Source organism: Balaenoptera physalus, assembly GCF_965194825.1.
Source record: "Balaenoptera physalus genome assembly, chromosome: 15".
Lineage (NCBI taxonomy): Eukaryota > Metazoa > Chordata > Mammalia > Artiodactyla > Balaenopteridae > Balaenoptera > Balaenoptera physalus.
In genome coordinates this window covers 17,730,448-17,750,166 of record NC_138894.1, presented here as the reverse complement: position 1 = coordinate 17,750,166, position 19,719 = coordinate 17,730,448, and the positions used below count along the sequence as shown (strand labels likewise).

General features: G+C 39.9%; 1 protein-coding gene across 1 annotated transcript in view; it reads left to right on the top strand.

Moving 5' to 3' along the window:
- DNAH6 (dynein axonemal heavy chain 6) overlaps window positions 1–19,719 on the top strand; it is a 293,021-nt gene that overhangs the window by 122,591 nt on the left and 150,711 nt on the right. The window contains exons 24-33 of the mRNA XM_082425941.1: window positions 298–517; window positions 2,385–2,549; window positions 2,634–2,747; window positions 4,130–4,255; window positions 4,341–4,496; window positions 4,782–4,943; window positions 11,416–11,553; window positions 14,371–14,538; window positions 16,518–16,666; window positions 18,040–18,147. Of these exons, the coding sequence (XP_082282067.1) occupies window positions 298–517; window positions 2,385–2,549; window positions 2,634–2,747; window positions 4,130–4,255; window positions 4,341–4,496; window positions 4,782–4,943; window positions 11,416–11,553; window positions 14,371–14,538; window positions 16,518–16,666; window positions 18,040–18,147 (1,506 nt within the window). The remainder of the gene's footprint in view (window positions 1–297; window positions 518–2,384; window positions 2,550–2,633; window positions 2,748–4,129; window positions 4,256–4,340; window positions 4,497–4,781; window positions 4,944–11,415; window positions 11,554–14,370; window positions 14,539–16,517; window positions 16,667–18,039; window positions 18,148–19,719) is intronic.

Here is a 19,719-nt window from a genome sequence, read left to right as displayed (position 1 = left end):
AGCAGACATACAACCAAATCAGTATCTTAGCAAGTGCTAGCATCTTTACAATTTTTATTAAAAATATCTACCTTTTATGTACCAGGCACTAATTCCAGATGTTTGAGATGCATCCACACTAATCTTTATAAAAATCATATTTAGAGACATGTGGCCTCCCAGACCCGGACCCATGGGATAGAGGTCCAGGAAATCAGTGTATGGGGAAGAGATGTGGCTAAGGGATTTATCTTTCATGTTCATATAAGGCTTTGCTTCAGTTTCAAGTTACATTTTTAAGTATATTCTTTAATCTAGATTTTACTTCTTGTCAAATGATGAGCTTCTGGAGATTTTGGCCCAGACACGAAATCCCCAAGCTGTGCAGCCACACTTAAGGAAATGCTTCGACTCCATTTCAAAGCTCGAATTTGCTCTAATGCCTCAGACTGAGGGAAGAATTCCTGGCATGGATGCAGAGCCAGAAAAGATTTACACTAATGATATTTTAGCGATGCTGTCACCAGAGGGAGAAAGGGTAAGGGCTTTTTGTTTATAATTCTTCATGCGTAAACTTTGTTACTCTTCTAGGGTGGAGGGTAGAGGTTTATTCATCGTCATGCTAAGCATTCATCAAGTGCTACTGTGATCTGGTCTTCTGCTGGCTCAGCAATTTCAAAGATAAAATTCTTGCCCTCGAAGAACTCAAAGACAGCAGAGACATAGTCAAACAATTGAAAAGCCCCACAGAAAATGCAGTAACAGAGGCTGTGCTCTGTTCTTGGGAACAGGGTGGAAAGTACTGGAGCCAGGTCTTAACTCTCCATAAGGGGCACAAGAGTAGGGTGGTTAAGAGTTGGTTCTACTGCCGGGACACATGGATTCCACTCCCAATCTTTAACCTCATCTGTAAAACAAGGATTAGTAATAGTGCCTGATTAATGAGTTGCTGGGGATTTTCAAGTGTGTATGTAAATTACTTAGAACAGTACTGAGCAGGTGCTATGAAGTATTAGTTGTCATTGTTTGGCAGCAGCCTCTCCAGGGCCTGGCACAGTGCCTGTAAACACCAAGCAAGTGAATGCATTAGCAGACTGTGGGGAATCAGGTGACCGCACAGAGGAGAATCACACATACACACACACAGGCAGCCAAGGAAGGTGGAGAGGAGACATGGGAGGGACAGCATTCCATACAGAGAAATTGTGCAGGGAAATGCCAAGGATTTCAGTCCAGGTAGAGCACAGTAGTGTATCTATGGGATTGGAAGGAACCCATAGACACTTTACATGTCCTACACATGCACCCAATGCTCATAGCAGCATTATTCACAATAGCCAAGACATGGGAGCAACCTAAGTGTCCACCAACAGATGGATGGATAAAGAAGACATGGTATATGTATGCAATGGAATATTACTCTGCCATAAAAAAGAATAAAATTTTGCCATTTGCAACAACATAGGTGGACCTGGAGGGTTTTATGCTAAGTGAAATAAATCAGACAGAGAAAGACAAATACTGTATGTTTTCAGTTATATATGGAATCTAAAAAGTAATACAAACTAGTGAATATAACAAACCAGAAACAGATTCACAGATATAAAGAACAAACTAGTGCTTACCAGTGGGGAGAGGGGAGGGGGGAGGGGCAAGATAGGGGTAGGGGATTAAGAGTTACAAACTACTATGTATAAAATAAATAAGCAGCAAGGATATATTGTACAGCACAGGGAAATACAGCCATTATTTGTAACAACTTTAAATGGAGTATAATCTATAAAAATATTGAATCATTATGTTGTACATGTGAAACTAATATAATATTGTAAATCAACTGTACCTCAATAAAGAAAATTTTTTTACTTGTCCTAAGTCTTGCAAAAGAATTTGTTCATCACTAGTGCAAAAGAGAAAGGAGAAGACCTAGGCTAGGATCCAGGGAAAACATGACACTTAAAGGGAGGGTAGAAGAAGAACAGATGCAGGAGCCCAGACAACCAGGGCAGTCAGGTCATTGGTAGTCCAAGAAATAAATGTGAAAAGGGCTGTAAAGCATCGATTGGACTGGATGATTGGGAGAGCACTGGTCACCTTAATGACCTGAACAGATTTAGAGGAGTGGTTGGGGCCAAAATTCAGATGGCAGGAAGTAAGGGAAAAAAGTGGAGGAATTCATTTAGTGCATATAAACTCCTCTTTCCGGGAGTTGGCTCCAAAGGGAAGCAGTGAAATAAATCACCAAGTCGGGGGGGGGGGGGCGGTGTAAAGAGAGGTGCTGAGTGGGTATCAGTAGAAGTGCCAGTGTTCATGTTCAGGCTTCCATGTTTACCTAGCTCAGGGTTCCGTTACAATGTACACAGGATGCACAGCCTACATGTTATCACGGTCTGATTATCTTCCAGGTGAGCCTGGGGAAAGGCCTCAAGGCCCGAGGCAATGTGGAGGAGTGGCTGGGCAAAGTGGAAGAAGCCATGTTCACGTCTCTGCGTCGCCTGTGCAAAGCTGCCATCGCTGACTATCTGGGGAAACCGAGGACAGTATGGGTGATCGCCGGCCACCCTTCTCAAGTAACTTACACTGCTTAAATCTCCGCCTCTGGATCCTGTTTGGGTGAGATGCATCACACACTGAAGAAAGATGTTTCCATGCAGGTGATCCTGACCATTTCTCAAATCATGTGGTGCCGCGATTTGACAGAGTGTTTGGAAAGAGAAGATGGTAACCATTTAGAGGCCCTGGAAGCTTTTGAAAAAGTAAACTTTGAGGTGAGATTACGGCAGGGTGACATCAAACATAACACTGTGCCAGATAGTCCCAGTGGCTTTTATTGGAGTGGTTAATGCAAATTGACTACTTCAGAAATTGTAAGCCTCTGACATGACATCCAAAGCTTTGGGCTTCTCACTAAAACTATTTCTGTTGAAGTTTTCTCAGTGACGCTACCCTGATGTTTGTGTAGTATGTATATGAATACTATTAAAAATAGAAGAAAAGCGTAACTCAAGAGGAAAATGTCAGGATTATAATGGTTTGCCACCTTTAAGAAGAAATGTTATCCTGGGTCCTGATATCTCTCCTAGAAGTGGATTCAATCCCGGAAAACCACAGGATTTGTGCCATTTCTATTCTTAGGCCCAACATGTGCTTTTCTACTGTTTTATAGAAGCCTCAGGCAACTATCAATAAATAATTGAATGAACTAAATACCATTCTACACAAATTTTTGAGCTATTGTTGGGAAATGCAACTTTACAGCCAGGCCACATCTTTAACTCCAAATTCAGTTCTACTTCCAAGCAATGTTGCATTTTTGAAGACTCACCCTTAAAACAGAAAAAGGAGGAAACAACTTTCTTGAAATAGGAAAAAACCTCCTTCATGAAGGTCCTCGATAGAATTTCAACTCAAAGAGCCCCAGAGAAAAGACTCGCTATGGAAAGTCCCATTGACCTCTTTGTAGAGGTGGGCCCTGATCAGGGTCAGCCTGAGTGAAAACTCAGCACAACATTTCAAGGCCTTCAGAGGCACTGCCCTTCTCTGAAAAAGATTTAACCATTTATGTGAAAATCAGGAACTCAGTCTATCAAAAAATGTTTTCGTTTAATCAATCATTGGCTTGGTTTAAATGCACAGGATTTCTGATTATTCCCCCCATCCCACCAAAAAAAAAAAAAAAACAAACCACCAAAAAACCTATCCCTGAAAATGAAGAGTACTACCTTAATCACATTTGATTTTTAGGGAGAACCGTCTTCTCTAGAGACATCATCACATGGTGGTTAAGAGCACGGGCTTTCCTTGAGACAAATGTCTACTCAAGTGTAATTTTTGCTACTTTATAACTATGTCAATTTCCTTACCCTCTGTGACCCTCAGTTTCCTCTAATGTGAAACTGGTGTAAAGATTGTATTGTACTTCACAGAAGCCTTATAGGAATTAAATAAGTTAAACTATTGTCCTGGGTCACAGAATTACAGATTCTTACTAAATTTGGAATAGACATTTGTCAAAACTATCTAATTTTATAGGTATCTAATTTTATAGATAGTTTCGAAAAGTGCCTATTCCAAATTTAATAGTAAAAAGATATACATGTAAGCTGATTTTTGAAAATTATATATCACTTTTTTTTTTTTTAATTTTTAGAGATTAAATGCCCTGGCTGCAATAGTCCGAGGCACTCTTCCTAAATTACACAGAAACATCATAACTGCCTTAATTACTATTGATGTACATGCAAGAGACATAGTCACTGAACTTGTTCAAGCCAAGGTAACTCTTTCACTTAAATAAAATCATATATTTCTTTCTGAAATTAATGCATCTAATATGTGTATCATTGTCATCACTTATGTAGGTAGAGGTAGTTGAATCCTTTGACTGGCAGAGACAACTGCGCTATTACTGGGATATAGACCTGGACAACTGTGTGGCAAGGGTGGCGCTCTCTCAGTATACTTATGGCTATGAGTATTTGGGTGCATGCCCAAGATTAGTTATTACTCCTCTCACGGTAAGTTACTGATCATTTAGGTTCATTACTGCTTTTTCCCCACCAAAATAGTTCTGAAAAGTTTCCTTCTACCATTAACCCTTGAAAGGACTTGCCATGAATACATCTTTGTAAAGCGGAGATTTGTGCTTTTTGATCATGTGCCTGGATTTTTTAGTATATTTCAATTGCTATAGAACCTTTCATAAAAAAATAATGACCCTCCTGCTATAGAAAGGAAAGGACTTATGAATTTGTGGCCAGAGTCAGTTCCCTTCAATAATGACAATTTATCAATTTCTTCAGGATCGCTGCTACCTTTGCCTCATGGGGGCTTTGCAGCTTGACCTGGGAGGCGCACCAGCTGGTCCTGCTGGCACGGGGAAAACTGAGACTACCAAAGACCTTGCAAAAGCTCTTGCCATCCAGTGTGTGGTCTTTAACTGCTCCGATGGTTTGGACTACAAGGTACAGTCCTGGCATCTGAACACTAACATTAAGTGTTTTACGTGGCCGTCTCTATTTGCAACGTGACATAACAAAAGAAGGAGAGAAAGGGGGATGGCAAGCTAGGGAAAACTAGTGGGGCAAGGAATGATTAAAGTGGAATAAATAGAGCAAGGGAGTAGAGTCAACACAAGGCAATCCGAGTGGGCCAGGTAGGAATCAAGGCCAGGGGAGGATTGGTCATATGGTGGTAAGATTAAAGACCTGTTCATGTCAGTAGGTAGAAAGAGAGGAGATGAGATACAAGACAGAATAGCAGGGAAATCTAAGAACAAGGAATAAGCTTACAGGAAGTGATGAGCAATTCAGAGTTACATATTGAAAATGAAATATGTAGGACGTGAGAATTCACGGTAAGATTTTTCATTGAGTAGTTCTCAGAGTTTTTCACTCTTAAAAATTGTGGAGACCTGGGACTTCCCTGGCAGTCCAGTGCTTAAGACTTCGCCTTCCAATGCAGGGGGTGTGGGTTTGATCCCTGGTCGGGGAGCTAAGATCCCACATGCCTCACGGCCAAAAAACCAAAACATAAAACAGAAGTAATATTGTAACAAATTCAATAAAGACTTTAAAAAATGGCCCACATCAAAAAAAAATCTTAAAAAAAATTATTGAGACTTCCAAAAAGTTTTTGTTTATATGTATGGATTACATCTATTGATATATACCATGTTAGAAATTAAAATTGCATTTAAAATATTTGGGGGGGGACTTCCCTGGTGGCGCAGTGGTTAAGAATCCACCTGCCAGTGCAGGGGACACAGGTTCGAGCCCTGGTCCAGGAAGATCCCACATGCTGTGGAGCAACTAAGCCCGTGCACCACAACTACTGAGCCTGAGCTCTAGAGCCCGCGAGCCACTACTGCTGAGCCCACACTCCACAACTGCTGAAGCCCGTGTGCCTGGAGCCTGTGCTCCACAACAAGAGAAGCCACCGCAATGAGAAGCCCATGCACTGCAACAAAGAGGAGCCCCCACTTGCCGCAACCAGAGAAACCCTGCGCGCAGCAAAGAAGACCCAACGCAGTCAAAACTAAATAAATAAATAAATTTTAAATAAATAGCCTTTCTTTTAAATAAAGTAAAATAAAAATATTTATTTGTTTTAAAATAACCATAATAAATTCATTACATGTTAGCATAAATACACTTTTTGAGAAAAATAACTATTTTCCCAAACAACTATAGAGTATAATCTATAAAAATATTGAATCACTATGCTGTATACCTAAAAGTAATGTAATATTGTAAATCAACAGTACCTCAATTAAAAAAGTTGATGAGGATAATTCTTTATAGAAGAGTCACAGCTAATACATGCAGAGGGATAACATTAGAAATTACTATTTTGCAAACTCTAAAAAATTAGTAGACCTGGTAAGGATCATCTTTGCTAAAACCACATTAAAAGATTAATTAGAAAGTTTGTAATGGATGGATCAGGCTAACTATCCATTGGTCAATCAAAACATCACTGAATTTGAGACAACCAGGAAACATGTATCTTCTGCTTTAGTACACAATCTGAATTATTCCTGTTCAGAAATTTTTAAACCTCAAACTAATGAATTTCATTAAGTGTCTAGATTTAAATACAGTTTTCAAGAAGTATATAAGGTAGAGAAACATGTTAACACCACAAGAATTCAATCAGCCAAATATGGAATGCAAGAAATTCCACAGGGAAAATAACCTATAGACCTTTAAAAAATAAATTACATAAAAGGGGGAGGATGCAGAGAACTGTTATAAATTTAAAGAGATTAAAAGACGCATTAACCGTAAAATAGATAGCTGGTGGGAAGCAGCCGCATAGCACAGGGAGATCAGCTCGGTGCTTTGCGACCACCTAGAGGGGTGGGATAGGGAGGGTGTGAGGGAGACGCAAGAAGGAGGAGATATGTGGATATATGTATATGTATAGCTGATTCACTTTGTTATACAGCAGAAACTAACACAACATTGTAAAGCAATTATACTCCAATAAAGATGATAAAAAAAAAAAAAGACACATTAACCAAATGCAGTGTTTGGACCTTGTTTGCATCCTTATCCAACTGTAAAAGGATCATTTTAGGACCATTGCGGAAAATTGAACATGAACTGGTGTTAGATGACATCAAGGAATTACTTGGGTTTTGGTAAAACCAATTACTTGATTTTTGTTTGAATGTGTTAATGGTATTGGTTTGGTTTTTTTGTTTTGTTTTGTTTTTAGGTTCTCACACATTACAGAATCTGTGATGAAATACTAATGATGTCTGGGGCTTGTTTTAAAATACTCCAACAACAGCATAAAGTGTTTGAAGTATTTTAAAAAGAGCAGAATGTTGATGATTGTTAAACTGAGCACCTTCTTTTACCTCTTGTGTATGTTTGAAATACTCTGATACAAAAAGTTCTTTTAAGTTCTTTTAAAGTATAAAGCATCAAAATTAAAATGGCAGAAATAACTCCAAAAATTCTTTTTTAATGGTCAGTCAATTGCTACACAATTAGTGTCTTTCAAAAAGGGGGGTGAAATTAGCCCCTGACTGCTATCAGCTGAGAGCTGGCCTGGTTCAAACAGTCTCTGTGCTTCTCCAGTTGAACTCAAACAGTTTCATAGACCACCAACATCAGACTTGGTCACTTTGTTCCCATGATGCCGTGAGACAAAAACCACACCATAATCAAATCTGAGAACAGACACAAACAAGAACTCTGTCCAAACCACAAAAATGACCAAATATCCTCCTCTCTCCACTAACTGGAGTAACTGCTACATCTTTACTGACACCTTGAGCCACGCTGCCCTATAGACCCCTAGATAGATGTTATTATGATACCCATCAGAGAATCACCCCAACTTTCTGCCAACAAAAATTTAGAGTGTCGTGGTGTCCCCTAAAAAGACATGTTTAGGTCTTAATGACTGATAACCTGTAAAGCTGACCTGATTTGGAAATAGGGTCTCTGCCGATATAACCAAGCTAAGCTGAGGTCTTACTGGACCTGGATGAGCCCTAATCCAATAACTAATGGATTTGTAAGAAGAGGAAAATTTGGTTATAGACACACAGAGAGGAGAAGCCCATGTGAATATACACAGGAGGTGAGCCAAGGAACACTAAGCATTGGCTGCAAACATGAAAAGCTATGAAGAGACGAGGAAGAATACTCCCCTAGGACTTTCAGAGTGAGTATGGCTTGGCCAACACCTTGATTTTAGACTTCTAGACTCCAGAACTATGCAAGAAAAAATTTCTGTTGTTTTAAGCCACCCAGTTTACAGTCATTTGTTACAATCGCCCTTCAAAACTAATACATAGAGCAATACCCTGCTTCATTGAACCTTCCTCAAACTTTCCTATAAGAAGTCCTTCTAATGTTCTTTTACTGAGACATCTCATGGTTTCCCATGGTCTGTGGTCTCCCTTATTGCAATAAGCAATAAACAATTTTTTTTTACCATGGATGAGTCCCAGTGATCTTAAAGCTATGGGCATTGACTGCAGGCATGCTATAGGGGGATAAATTTTAGCAAAGAGCCCATATTGAAGATAAAGATCTGGAATTTTTAAAATTGAGATGTAATTGACATATTATATTAGTTTTACATGTACAACATAATGATTTGCTATATGTATATATTCCAAAATGATTACAGTAAGTTTAGTTAACGTCCATCACCACCAATATATTTTCTATGTCTTTGAGTTCATGTTTTTTTTAGATTCCACATAGTAGTGATATCATACAGTATTTGTTTTTATTTGTCTGACTTATTTCACCTAGCATAATGCCCTCGAGGTCCATCCATTACATATTGTCACATATGTGATATATATATCACAGCACATTTTCTTTATCCATTCATCCATTGTTGGAAACTTAGGTTGTTTCCATGTCTTGGTTATTGTAAATAATGCTTCAATGAACATGGGGATGCAGATATATTTCTGAGTTAGTGATTTTCATTTTCTTTGGATAAATACCCAGAAGTAGAATTGCTGAATAATATGGCAGTTGTGTTTTTAATTTTCTGAAGAACCTTCATAATGTTTTCCATAGTGGCTGCACCAATTTACATTCCCACCAAGAGTGCACAGGGGTTCCCTTTTCTTCACATCCTCACCGCACTTGTCATTTCTTTTCTTTTTGATAATGGACATTCTAACAGGTGTAAGGTGATGTCTCATTGTGGTCTTGATTTGCATTTCTCTGATGATTAGTGACGTTGAGTATATTTCAGGGTACCTGTTGACAATTTATTTATGTGTCTTCTTCAGAAAAGTGTCTTTGCCCATTTTGAAATTGGTTTGTTTGTTTGTTTTCCTATTGAGTTGTATGATGTCTTTATATATTTTAGATATTAACCCTTTATCAGATATATGATTTACAAATATGTTCCTCTGTTCCTTAGGTTGCCCCTTCATTTTGTTGATGGCTTCCTTTGATGTACAGAAGCTTTTCAGTTTGATATAGTGCCATTTGACCTGGAATTTTCTTCTTTTAAAACTTCTGTCCCATTAATATCCCTTGAAAAGTCTTCCTGTACCCCCCACCACCTGGAGAATGAAACCATTGCTCTACAATATGAAGGAGTTCCTCAGCTTTGTCATCCAGAATACCAGCTTGGTCTTTAGTCTTATCCATTCTGTTGTTTAGTCCATCTATTTTATTTTTGTAATCTTGACTATAATATAATTAATTTCCAGGGATTATTTCTTATCTCTCACTAATTCTTTCTTAGAGCATCTTGTTTTATGATAGGAATGAAATGTCCTCTAAAACCTCTCTGAGGGTTCCATTTGAATTTTTAAATGTTTTCTTTTGTTCTCTAAATTACCTCCATTTTCTTCAGGGTTGCTCATTTAGTTTATTCTTCTTCTCTCTTCCTTGATGTTGATGTTTCTCAAATGTGTGTTGACTTTTACTACTTAGTTCTTAAGTGAGGACTGAGTTGATTAGTGAGAACAACTTGTTTCCTCAAAAGGCCGCTGCCTTAAATGAGAAAGCTCCCGTGATCTCTGTGGGAGTGTAGGATGTTTGGTTAGCAGGCTTCCTCATACAGTGTGTGGGCATGGGCAGCCAGGAAGCCAGAAACATTTTATAAATGCCAAAATAATAAGGATTTTTCTTCTAGTAGTGAAGTTAAGTGGGTTTCACTCTTGGATGGAGCTGTCTATCCTTTTGACTCTCAGTTGAGTAAAGTGGAGGTCTGAAATCATCTATCTTTTTTTATCTCTGCTTTCCTTATCTCCCAAGCCTAATGTCTTCTTCCAATATCTCCTTATATCTCCCAAAGACAGACCTCCCCCTTTCTCTACAAGGCAGTCCTTGGGTTTTAGGCTGGAGGGAGAGTGTCAGCACTGCCAGCCTTAAGAGCCCTATTTACTCTACTTAGAATAAGGAGAGGGAAGGACAGAGAAGGGAAGGACCCACAAACCTGATCATTCCAAGTACTCATCTTTGGCTAATTCCCAAGGATCACCCTGGAACCTGTGTCTGCTTTTCTTGCATGTGTTGCTGTTGGGTTCAGAGTTTCTTGGAGACCCCCCTGAAGGGCAGTTCTTCCTTCCCTCTGTCTTGGGTCTGCATTCTGCCCTTCTCAGTTGAGTAATCTGTATCTATGTACTTTCCATCTTCCAAGATTTTTTTCAAAACTTTCTTCCTGCTGCTGGTTTCCCTTCCCATTATACTATTATCAAGCAGGTACAGGTATAAGTGTAGATACAGAAATGGAGAGAGTTCTACCTTTCTGTCATTCATGGGCATTTAGGAGGAAGGGATGGTAGCAGTATATGCTCAGTTGACCATCTTGAAACAAAAAAACATTGGCTCTATTTTTAAAGAGATAGAGATGGTATAATGCAATAGTTGTACAAATGCTTAACCCAAAATTCAAGTCTCTAAAGGAACTTTCCTCTGTAGATAGCCACAAGTACATATTCATTCTCTTCCACCATTAAGATTCTGCTGTAGAAGAAATTAACAACCATTACATTACCCTGTGCAGCTGTGCTTCTGCTCAGTGGTTCCTGTTTGTTGTCTGCCATGTGTAGTACCTGGTAAAGATGATGAAATCTTCTACCAGTAAAGTTTTTCAAGGTTTTCTTAAGTCATTAAGTGTGTCTATTCTAGGTGTTAGTTTCTTTGGGAACCTGTGAAGTATTTACATAGGTGAACAGAGGTTATGAAAAAGTAAGAAAATTGGTCAGATTGTCATTTTATTTAAAAATAAAAATTAGCTTCAAATCATTTATAGAGAAGACAAAAAGATATTTCCTCTTAGAGAAAGGTGTTAACTTCTGACATAAGACCAGGATTCACATAAAACCATTGTTGATTTCCAGATACCACCTATTTTCCTTTTACTATTTCAGCTCAAAATTTAACTTTTGAAGGAGTTCAACTCTACAATATATAGTTGAATGTATTTTGATTTCAGATGATGGGGCGCTTTTTCAGTGGTCTGGCACAGTCAGGGGCCTGGTGCTGCTTTGATGAATTTAATCGAATTGACATAGAAGTTTTGTCAGTCATCGCACAGCAGCTCATTACCATCAGGAATGCCAAAGCTGCAAAGGTAAGGCACTGGTCAGTTGTCTGTGGAGATCACGTTTCTTAAGTTCATAATGAATTTATGGCATGTTGCATCTTAGGAAGGACAGTGCTAACTTTAGCCTATGTATTCCAAGTTTCTAGTGTCATTGGTGAGTATTACAGCAACGGGACTTTGTTGGATGAATTAATTGCTCATCCAGGCAACACAGAGAAACAACTGTATGGCAGACATTGTGCTGGGACCTGAGGATACAGAGTTGGTGAGACTCAGTCCCTGCCCTCATGGAACCTTGTTCTTCCCACCCTCAACACACGTGCACATGCACACACACACACACACACACTCTTCTACTCCCTGTCCCTTTCTCCTCCACCTCCTCTTTTCCTCCTCACCTTTCTTATTCTTGCCTTTGACATATACTTCTCTGCTAAGTTTCTCTAATGCTGCCTCTTCTAGGCTCTATTGCCTTCCTCATGGCCCCTAGTCTCAGCCTATTGCTGGTAGAAAAATGAGAGAAGAGTCCTGGAAAACCCAGGCGGACCTTGACTCTCCAGAACTCACTGGACTGGAAAAACCAAGGAGTGTAGGGCCAGATGAAGATATTAAAATGGCCTCACTATTTAAAATCTGATTTAACCCATATGAGCATGTTCCTGGAGAAGGGTTTTGTACTGGGAAGGTGATGGCAGTGAAGGATGGGACCAAGTCCCCTACTGCTCTGTGTTGACCTTGTGAGATTATGTCATGAGGTCACCAAAGGGCAGAATGATGTTCAGCCAGTACAAACCAGAACAGCCTTGCCAGTTGTTTAATATTTAAATAGTCACTGCCCCGAGCCCCTGGAAGGTCCCCACCATTACCTTGGCACCTACCTGAAAAGTCTCAGACCTCCTCAGGAGCCAGCCACAAGGGTTCATCCTGACCTACCAAGGGGGCCTCTGGACCCAGCTCCTGCTCTAGGGACAGGGGCCATTCTCATCGGAAAGTGCCCTGCTAAAGAGCTGTTAAATATTTTATCGCCTCTGCAAAAAAGCATATTATAGAACAAGTAAAAAGAAAGCAGAAATTGGACTTTTACCAGCTACTAAATTGTACACGTCATTGTACTTTACACTTATTTCATCTTCACACCAAACCAATGTGAAGTAAGCGTCTTCCCAAGCTACAGGTCAAAAAGATTCAGAGAAATTAAAACATTTCTGGGAACAACATAGAACCAAGACACACATCTAAATCTGTGTGACCGTGGGGTCCATGCTCCTCCAACTACACACCCTCCGGGGGCCCACATTAAAATCAGGGACCACCAGATATAACATAATGTCAGTCGTTATCACCATCCTGAGTGCTTAGCATGCTTAGCAAAGCCTGGGGAGCAAGGGAGAAGGAACCAGAGAGAACGCAGGCAGCCTTGAAGCATTGCCAACTGGAGGGCAACCATGTGAGGTGAAAGGAAGGTAGGAGGACATCTGAGACTAACCAAATCTCACCCTTGACTTTGCCAGTGGTCAGATGAGATAGTTAGAGTAGAATATGCCCCCTAGAATACATGAAGAAACTAAAGCACAGCAATTTACAGGTTTGAATAACACAAAAGCCATTTAACAGCAGCAGAACCAGGGTCTCCAGTTGTGCGGTCCAGCACTTTCTCCTCCAGGCTATGACACATCACCCCAGCTCCATCATGGTCTTCCCCTGTATTCTTTGTGACTGAATATAGTGCCTTCATCCAGTCACCCACCTAGAATCCTGGAATTCATCTTGAATTTTTCCCATTGCCATCAACCCCAGAATCTAAGCCATCACCAAGTCCATTCAATTGTATCTCCTAGATCTCTCTCATCTCCAAGAAGAACTCCCTAATTCTGGCTCTCCTCATCTCCCCAGTAACACTTCCTACTGGTCCCCCTGTCTGTGGTTTGTCTAACCTGTCCAATGTCATCTTTGGTCCTATTACTCTCAAAACTCTCTGTTTCCGCCCATCCATGGAACAAAATCTAAATTTTTTAGCCAAGCATGCAAGATTTATGATGCTCAGGCCCCAGCCTACTTACACTTTCCTCCTAGAACTTTACCCTTTAGCAAAGTGAATAGCTGGCCATTCCCTGAACATGCAACGCTGTTTCTTGTTCTTGCTCCCTTTGACTGGAATGGCTGCCCTGTTCATCTATGGGAAATGCCCTCTTCATTCTCCGGGTCTCACACGGGCTTCCCTGCTCCTCCTATGAGCTTTGCTCCCTGCGGGCTCTGCACACACCTCCACTGTAACATCGATTGCACTGCATGGTCATGGTCCTAGGTCTAACTCTACACAACAAGCCCAGGAGCTTCTCAAGGGCTCTGTATGCCCATTCCTAACCCATTGCCTACCTGGCACAGATGCTCAATGGGTGTTTGCTGTTGAATGAAAGTGAAGGGGTAATTCCAATGACTCTAACAGTGGGGCCTCAACCACTCAAGGACTAAGATCAGATTCGAATTTCTTAGGGATTCCAGAAAGTAGTGGTGGAGAAGGTTTAGTGGCCATTAAATCTAAGTTGAATTGAGTAGTCTCAGCGAAAGATGTTGAGGCCTAGAAGATTACAGGTCTGGGCCAGGAAGGCGGAGACACCTGGGGCAAGGCAGGGGCAGGAAGGCAGAGAGCTGGAAGCACGTAGCCCGGAAGAGATTGGGAGTGGGTAGGACAGAATCAGGAGGGAAACATTCCCAACAGCAGGATTCAGTAGTCTTTGCTTGAATGCATGTTACACAAGTTTTGTACTCGAGTAGTAATTATGGGAAATAATTTACAAATGTCGGGGGACGTGTTAACTGATATTTTCTCTTTCCCTTCAACAGCTCTCTAGATTCATGTTTGAGGGGCGGGAAATAAAGTTGGTTATGACTTGTGCAGCCTTCATCACAATGAATCCTGGATATGCAGGCAGAACCGAGTTGCCAGATAATTTGAAAGCCCTGTTTAGACCCTTTGCGATGATGGTTCCAAATTATGCCTTGATTGCAGAGGTGAGCTTCACATTATAAAGCAGCAAAAACTTAAGCTTGTTTCTTTTATTTAGTATTTGATTCTATTGTGCTAGAAAGTTTCCCTTATGAATGCAGTCTAGCCAAGATTATACAGTATCGTTTCCTCTTAAGTGTGTAGATATGATCATTACCACATAGAATGTTTTGTTCTCTGTGTGTGTGTGTGTGCATGTGTGTTTGTGTGTATGTGTGTAACTGCTATATCCCTAAAGCCCAGGATGGTATCTGGAATATAGTAAGCCCCCAAAACTGGAATGAATAAGTAAGTTTAATTAACCAGTTCATTGGGGTTCATCAGTTTGTCTCTAGGAATTAAAATGTCTAGATTATTCTAAAAAGACTGTATTATTCTCACTTCTCTTGCTGCATTATTTTTTTTAATTAGAGTCAAGGGATGTTAAGTAAAAGCAATACTAATCACTAATGATGGAGGGCAGGGATTTGTTTCTAGTCTATATCAACTTAGTCAAAAAATAACAATCATTAATAAGCTAATTATTTATGATTGTATTTGTTCCTTCTGTATCTATCGAGGAATCTTTCTATTTAAACATTTTTTGTTTCTTCATACCAGTTAACACCCAGTGTATTTAAATTTTATATGTATTTTTCTTGGCACTTTTTACCGAGGTATAATTTATATATAGTAAAGGGCACAGATCATAAGGGTACAACAGAGTGAATCCTTACACATGTATTCACCTGTGTGATCACCAAGACCAACATATAGGATGCTTACAGGACTCTGGAAGGCCCCTCATGCTCGGTGCTATATTTCACAGCAAGGGATGCTACCCCTTTTAGAACGGAGCTTCTCAGAAAGCACATATTACTCCTGTGGCTGATAAATTCCTGACAACAGCTAATTTAAAATATTCCTCTACATGAATTAAAAGTAATTGCCTAAGAATAGAATAGACCATGCCAAATCCCATCATTAGAAAAAGTACAACTTTTATTAGTATAATGCCTACAGCATCTCATGAGTCCACCAGTGTCCTCTGTGGGTAAGGTGGGGTGGTGGGCAGTTAAAGCAGGTGGCATCTTCTCTCCAGACCACTCTCTGGACAGGACAGTAAATGACTTGCTCATTGTCCAAAGCTGGTAGGAAGAAAACCAGGTTTGGAACTCAGTCCAACATTGTGTTCACATCTCACGTTTTGTCCTATTGTTATATTACTCAGTAATTAATTGGAGAAATTTAAAAATCCAGTCTTCTGAGTGCTATTCCTATTGTTGTTACAGATTAAATGAATCAGGGTCTGTCATCAGTAAATATTTTTAATCACCTGCAGTGCACAGAGTACTGTGCTAATAGGTAGTGATAGAGGAATGAAAAAAAACAGACACCAGTACGAAATCTCTGCATTATCTCAAATCACGATTCCGAGGCCAACTGCAGTGATTTGAGTAGATTATGGATTGAAGGAAGTGTCCACACCCACCTCCACTATCATCACTGATTTATTTAACCAAGGGTACAGAAACTTGTCAGAGGCAAGGTGGCCTCCTAGGGCAGGGGAGAGGCTGCAAATCTTTGTGTAGCTTCCCTTGACTCCCAAGGAGCCTAAAGGGAGTGCATCACTGACACTGTCAGATCAGGGAAGCTCAAGTCTTGCTTTTATACTCAGGCCTCACAGCACCATCCAGCCTCCACGATGTGAACATTTTCACAGTGGGCTCTGCTGCTCCTTGAACCAAATGTCACCAAGACCACATCTTCATCTATCAAAAGAAAGCAGAATCAGTGCTCAGACACCCCCATATAATATCCCACCTTCCACCTTGTGGCACAAAACCTTTTTCCCTTCAATCTTTACATTTCTTTGTTAAAGGGTATAACAACTTGGAGGGATACAATATAATACCTAAAGTAGATTTTGAATACATTGGTATTATGCTAATATGTTGTTATCAATATAATATAATAGACGCTGCATTATGTTTTTCCATTCTAGGTAATTCTATATTCTGAAGGATTTGAATCCAGTAAAATATTAGCAAGAAAAATGACTCAGATGTATAAGCTTTGCAGTGAACAACTCTCTCAGCAGGATCACTATGACTTTGGCATGAGAGCCGTGAAGTCTGTACTGGTCATGGCTGGGTAAGAAACCAAAGTGGGCAAGAGTCAAGTTTCCAACCATGTCATCACTTGCATTTCATGAGTAATTCACAGATGGCTCTTAAAGCAACATAGCAAGGGATTAATAAATGTTAGCTGCTGCTGCTGTCATCATGCTTACCTTGACACCCCCCTGCCACAGTGAAATGGGGCATCTCTCTTCATCCCAAGGTTCTTCACTGTGAGAACCAACATAGCTGCCCCCAGACCAAACCTGAGTCTCCACTAGGCTTTGGCTGACTTTTGTTTCCCCTGAACTCATCACATACAATGGGTTTCAGTGTACAAAAGGCTTTACCACCATGAGCTAGGATGACGAGACTTAAAAGACATACAGTTTGTTATGCAGCTATACTAATTAAGTCATACACATTACCTGACAAAGCATACTTCAGTTTCATCATTCCATCCGCAGTCCAAGCTTTTATCCTAGACGCCCCCTCTCTCTTTACAGTTTGGTCCAAGGCTGAGCTTCTTTCTAGTTCCTAGTAGAACAAGATTCTTTTCTCTTCTCAGGCCCCAGCTTCTCTCTTTATACCCTCTTGACACGCCCACCTGTGGAATCCCCAGCTTGTCCAGAGTCTCTGAGGGAATCTATCTTCTGTCTAGTCCTTCCTCTCAGGCCGTGACTTGCTGGCTCTAGCTCCGGCCACACAGGACCCCTTCTGCCTGGTTCCTGTATCCCTGGCTTCTGCACAAATCTCCCTGCCTTTCTACCCTCTGTTCCTTCTTTCAACCTCCTAGATACAGTATTTCTCCTCTTTATAGGATTGCCATTAAAGGAAGAGGGATACTAAGGAGTTGAGACACGCTTGTATTCAGAGAACACAACTACAGCCCACGGGCAAGACAGACAAAGGAGCAGTCATCTAGAATATAATGTGTGAGGGCAACCATGGGGCTGTGCCCTGGGTTCGTTGGCAGGGGATGGAAGGACTTTCTAGAGGAGGGAATGTCTGAGCTGGGTTTTGAAAGAAAAATAAGAGCCAGCAAAAGACCAAAGCACAGCATTCTGGGATAAGAGAAAAGGGAGTCATAGGGATATGAATCATCATGATGTATTCAGGGAACTGTAAATACAGGGTGGATAAAGTCTGGATTGATGGGGGGAGCTTGAGAAAATGTCCTTGTCATTCTCCTCAAGGCTATGTAGCCTGTGCCTGACTTGTCCGTGTGCCCTCTTGGAGATGGACACTGGGCATGCAAGGGAAAATGGTCCCCTCCTTCCAGCAGGAATCTGCAGTGGCATGCTCTCCACAGCTTTCTGCAAGCAGAATCCCTGACCCACAGGTTTGGAAAATCATGTTCCATATTATGTTCTTGCAATGTCATCTGAATTATTCCTTTAAATTTAGGTCTTTAAAAAGAGAGAACCCAGACCTAAGTGAAGATGTGGTATTGATAAGAGCTTTACGAGACTCTAACTTACCAAAATTCCTAACAGATGATGCTGTTCTATTCAGGTAAATTTCTAGGTGTGACAGATAAAGCATAGCTACTGTGTAGAGGTAAAGCATAGTTTATCTTCAGATATGTCTGCCTTTAACAAGGTATCATCTTTTCTAGAGACACTTGTTGCAATTTTTAAAATACTAGTTTAAATAAAGATACTAAAGTTTTAGCCTCAATCCAATCATTTATTTTTTTTCAAAATGTTGATCACCAAGCTGCATGCTATGCAAATTAGCATTTGGTTACAAATTCCTGACCTAAGAGAAATTCCTGACTCAAAAGAAGCAGATTTGGGCCCCCACATAAATGTGATTGCTTTTATCTATTTCTACATTTATTATTTAGCTTTATGTTTATTCAAGTCATATAAGTATGTGGTTTTAAAAATAAAATGCTATTATAAGTTACTCTCATGAAAAACAACAGTTCCCTGCCCTTCACCAAGTCTCACATCCCGAAGGCAATCATTCTTCAATTCATTCATTCGTTCTTTCCTATTTCCCTCCATACTTTTTTTTAACATCTTTATTGGAGTATAATTGCCTTACAATGGTGTGCTAGTGTCTGCTCTACAACAACCTCCATATTTTTTAGTACCACGTTTATGCCATCTCATGACTTTTCCATTTTAGCTGTTATCTATTAAGTTACTAACAGAGAGATGAGAATATGCACACGCACCTCTCCCCCTCCACCCATCCTCTCTGTGTAGTCATGTTACAATATAACTGGAGCTAAATATTCAGGATTTCCATAATTTATTATAGAGGTATAAATATTACCCAAAGCTGTGCTATCTTTCCCTTGTTATTAAATTATCTAGCTTTTCATCTTCCCTTCATGTATTAATTATCTTAATTTTTGTTTTTTATTCCTTTTACCTACTTTTCTATAAATCTATCACTAATTCATTTCAAATTCTGCCAGAATATAAATCTCCTAAAAACAAAAACAAAAACGACCTTCGATCATACAAAATATTCTCTCGAATTTGTCTCCTTGGAGCCCTCGTCCTCCTCTCTGATCTACACTGGTTGCCCATTACCCCTGGTGCATATCTGTCATCCTGGGTTGTCCATTTATGACCTTCCTGGGGATTCTCTTTGCCTTTATCCACTATCAGATCCCCTGTTACCCAGAACATGTGTCTACTCACTTTTGGCAGAACATGATGAAAATTTCTATACAGTTATGTTTGCACAATTATGATATTGCTATGAGTGAGATTCTAGGAAGTACATTTCCTAGATCTTGTGGTATGGATGTTATAAATTTAGATAGATCCTATCAATATGTCCTCCAAAGACATTTTACATTTATATAAACAGTTTTATGAAAATGCGCATATCCCTTTGTATGTTTTGGAGGGAGAGATACCAAAATAGTAGCCTATTTTATGTACATTACTTTATTAGTACCACTGAGCATCGTTACTCATTTATATTTATTATTCTTAGAGCATTATTCATTGTGCTCTTTTACTTAGCAATTTGTAGGAAATCATAAACTTTATCTGGTATAAAAATTGGAAATATTCTCTAAGTATATCATTCACTCTTTAAGTTTATGTTTAAAGCCTTTTG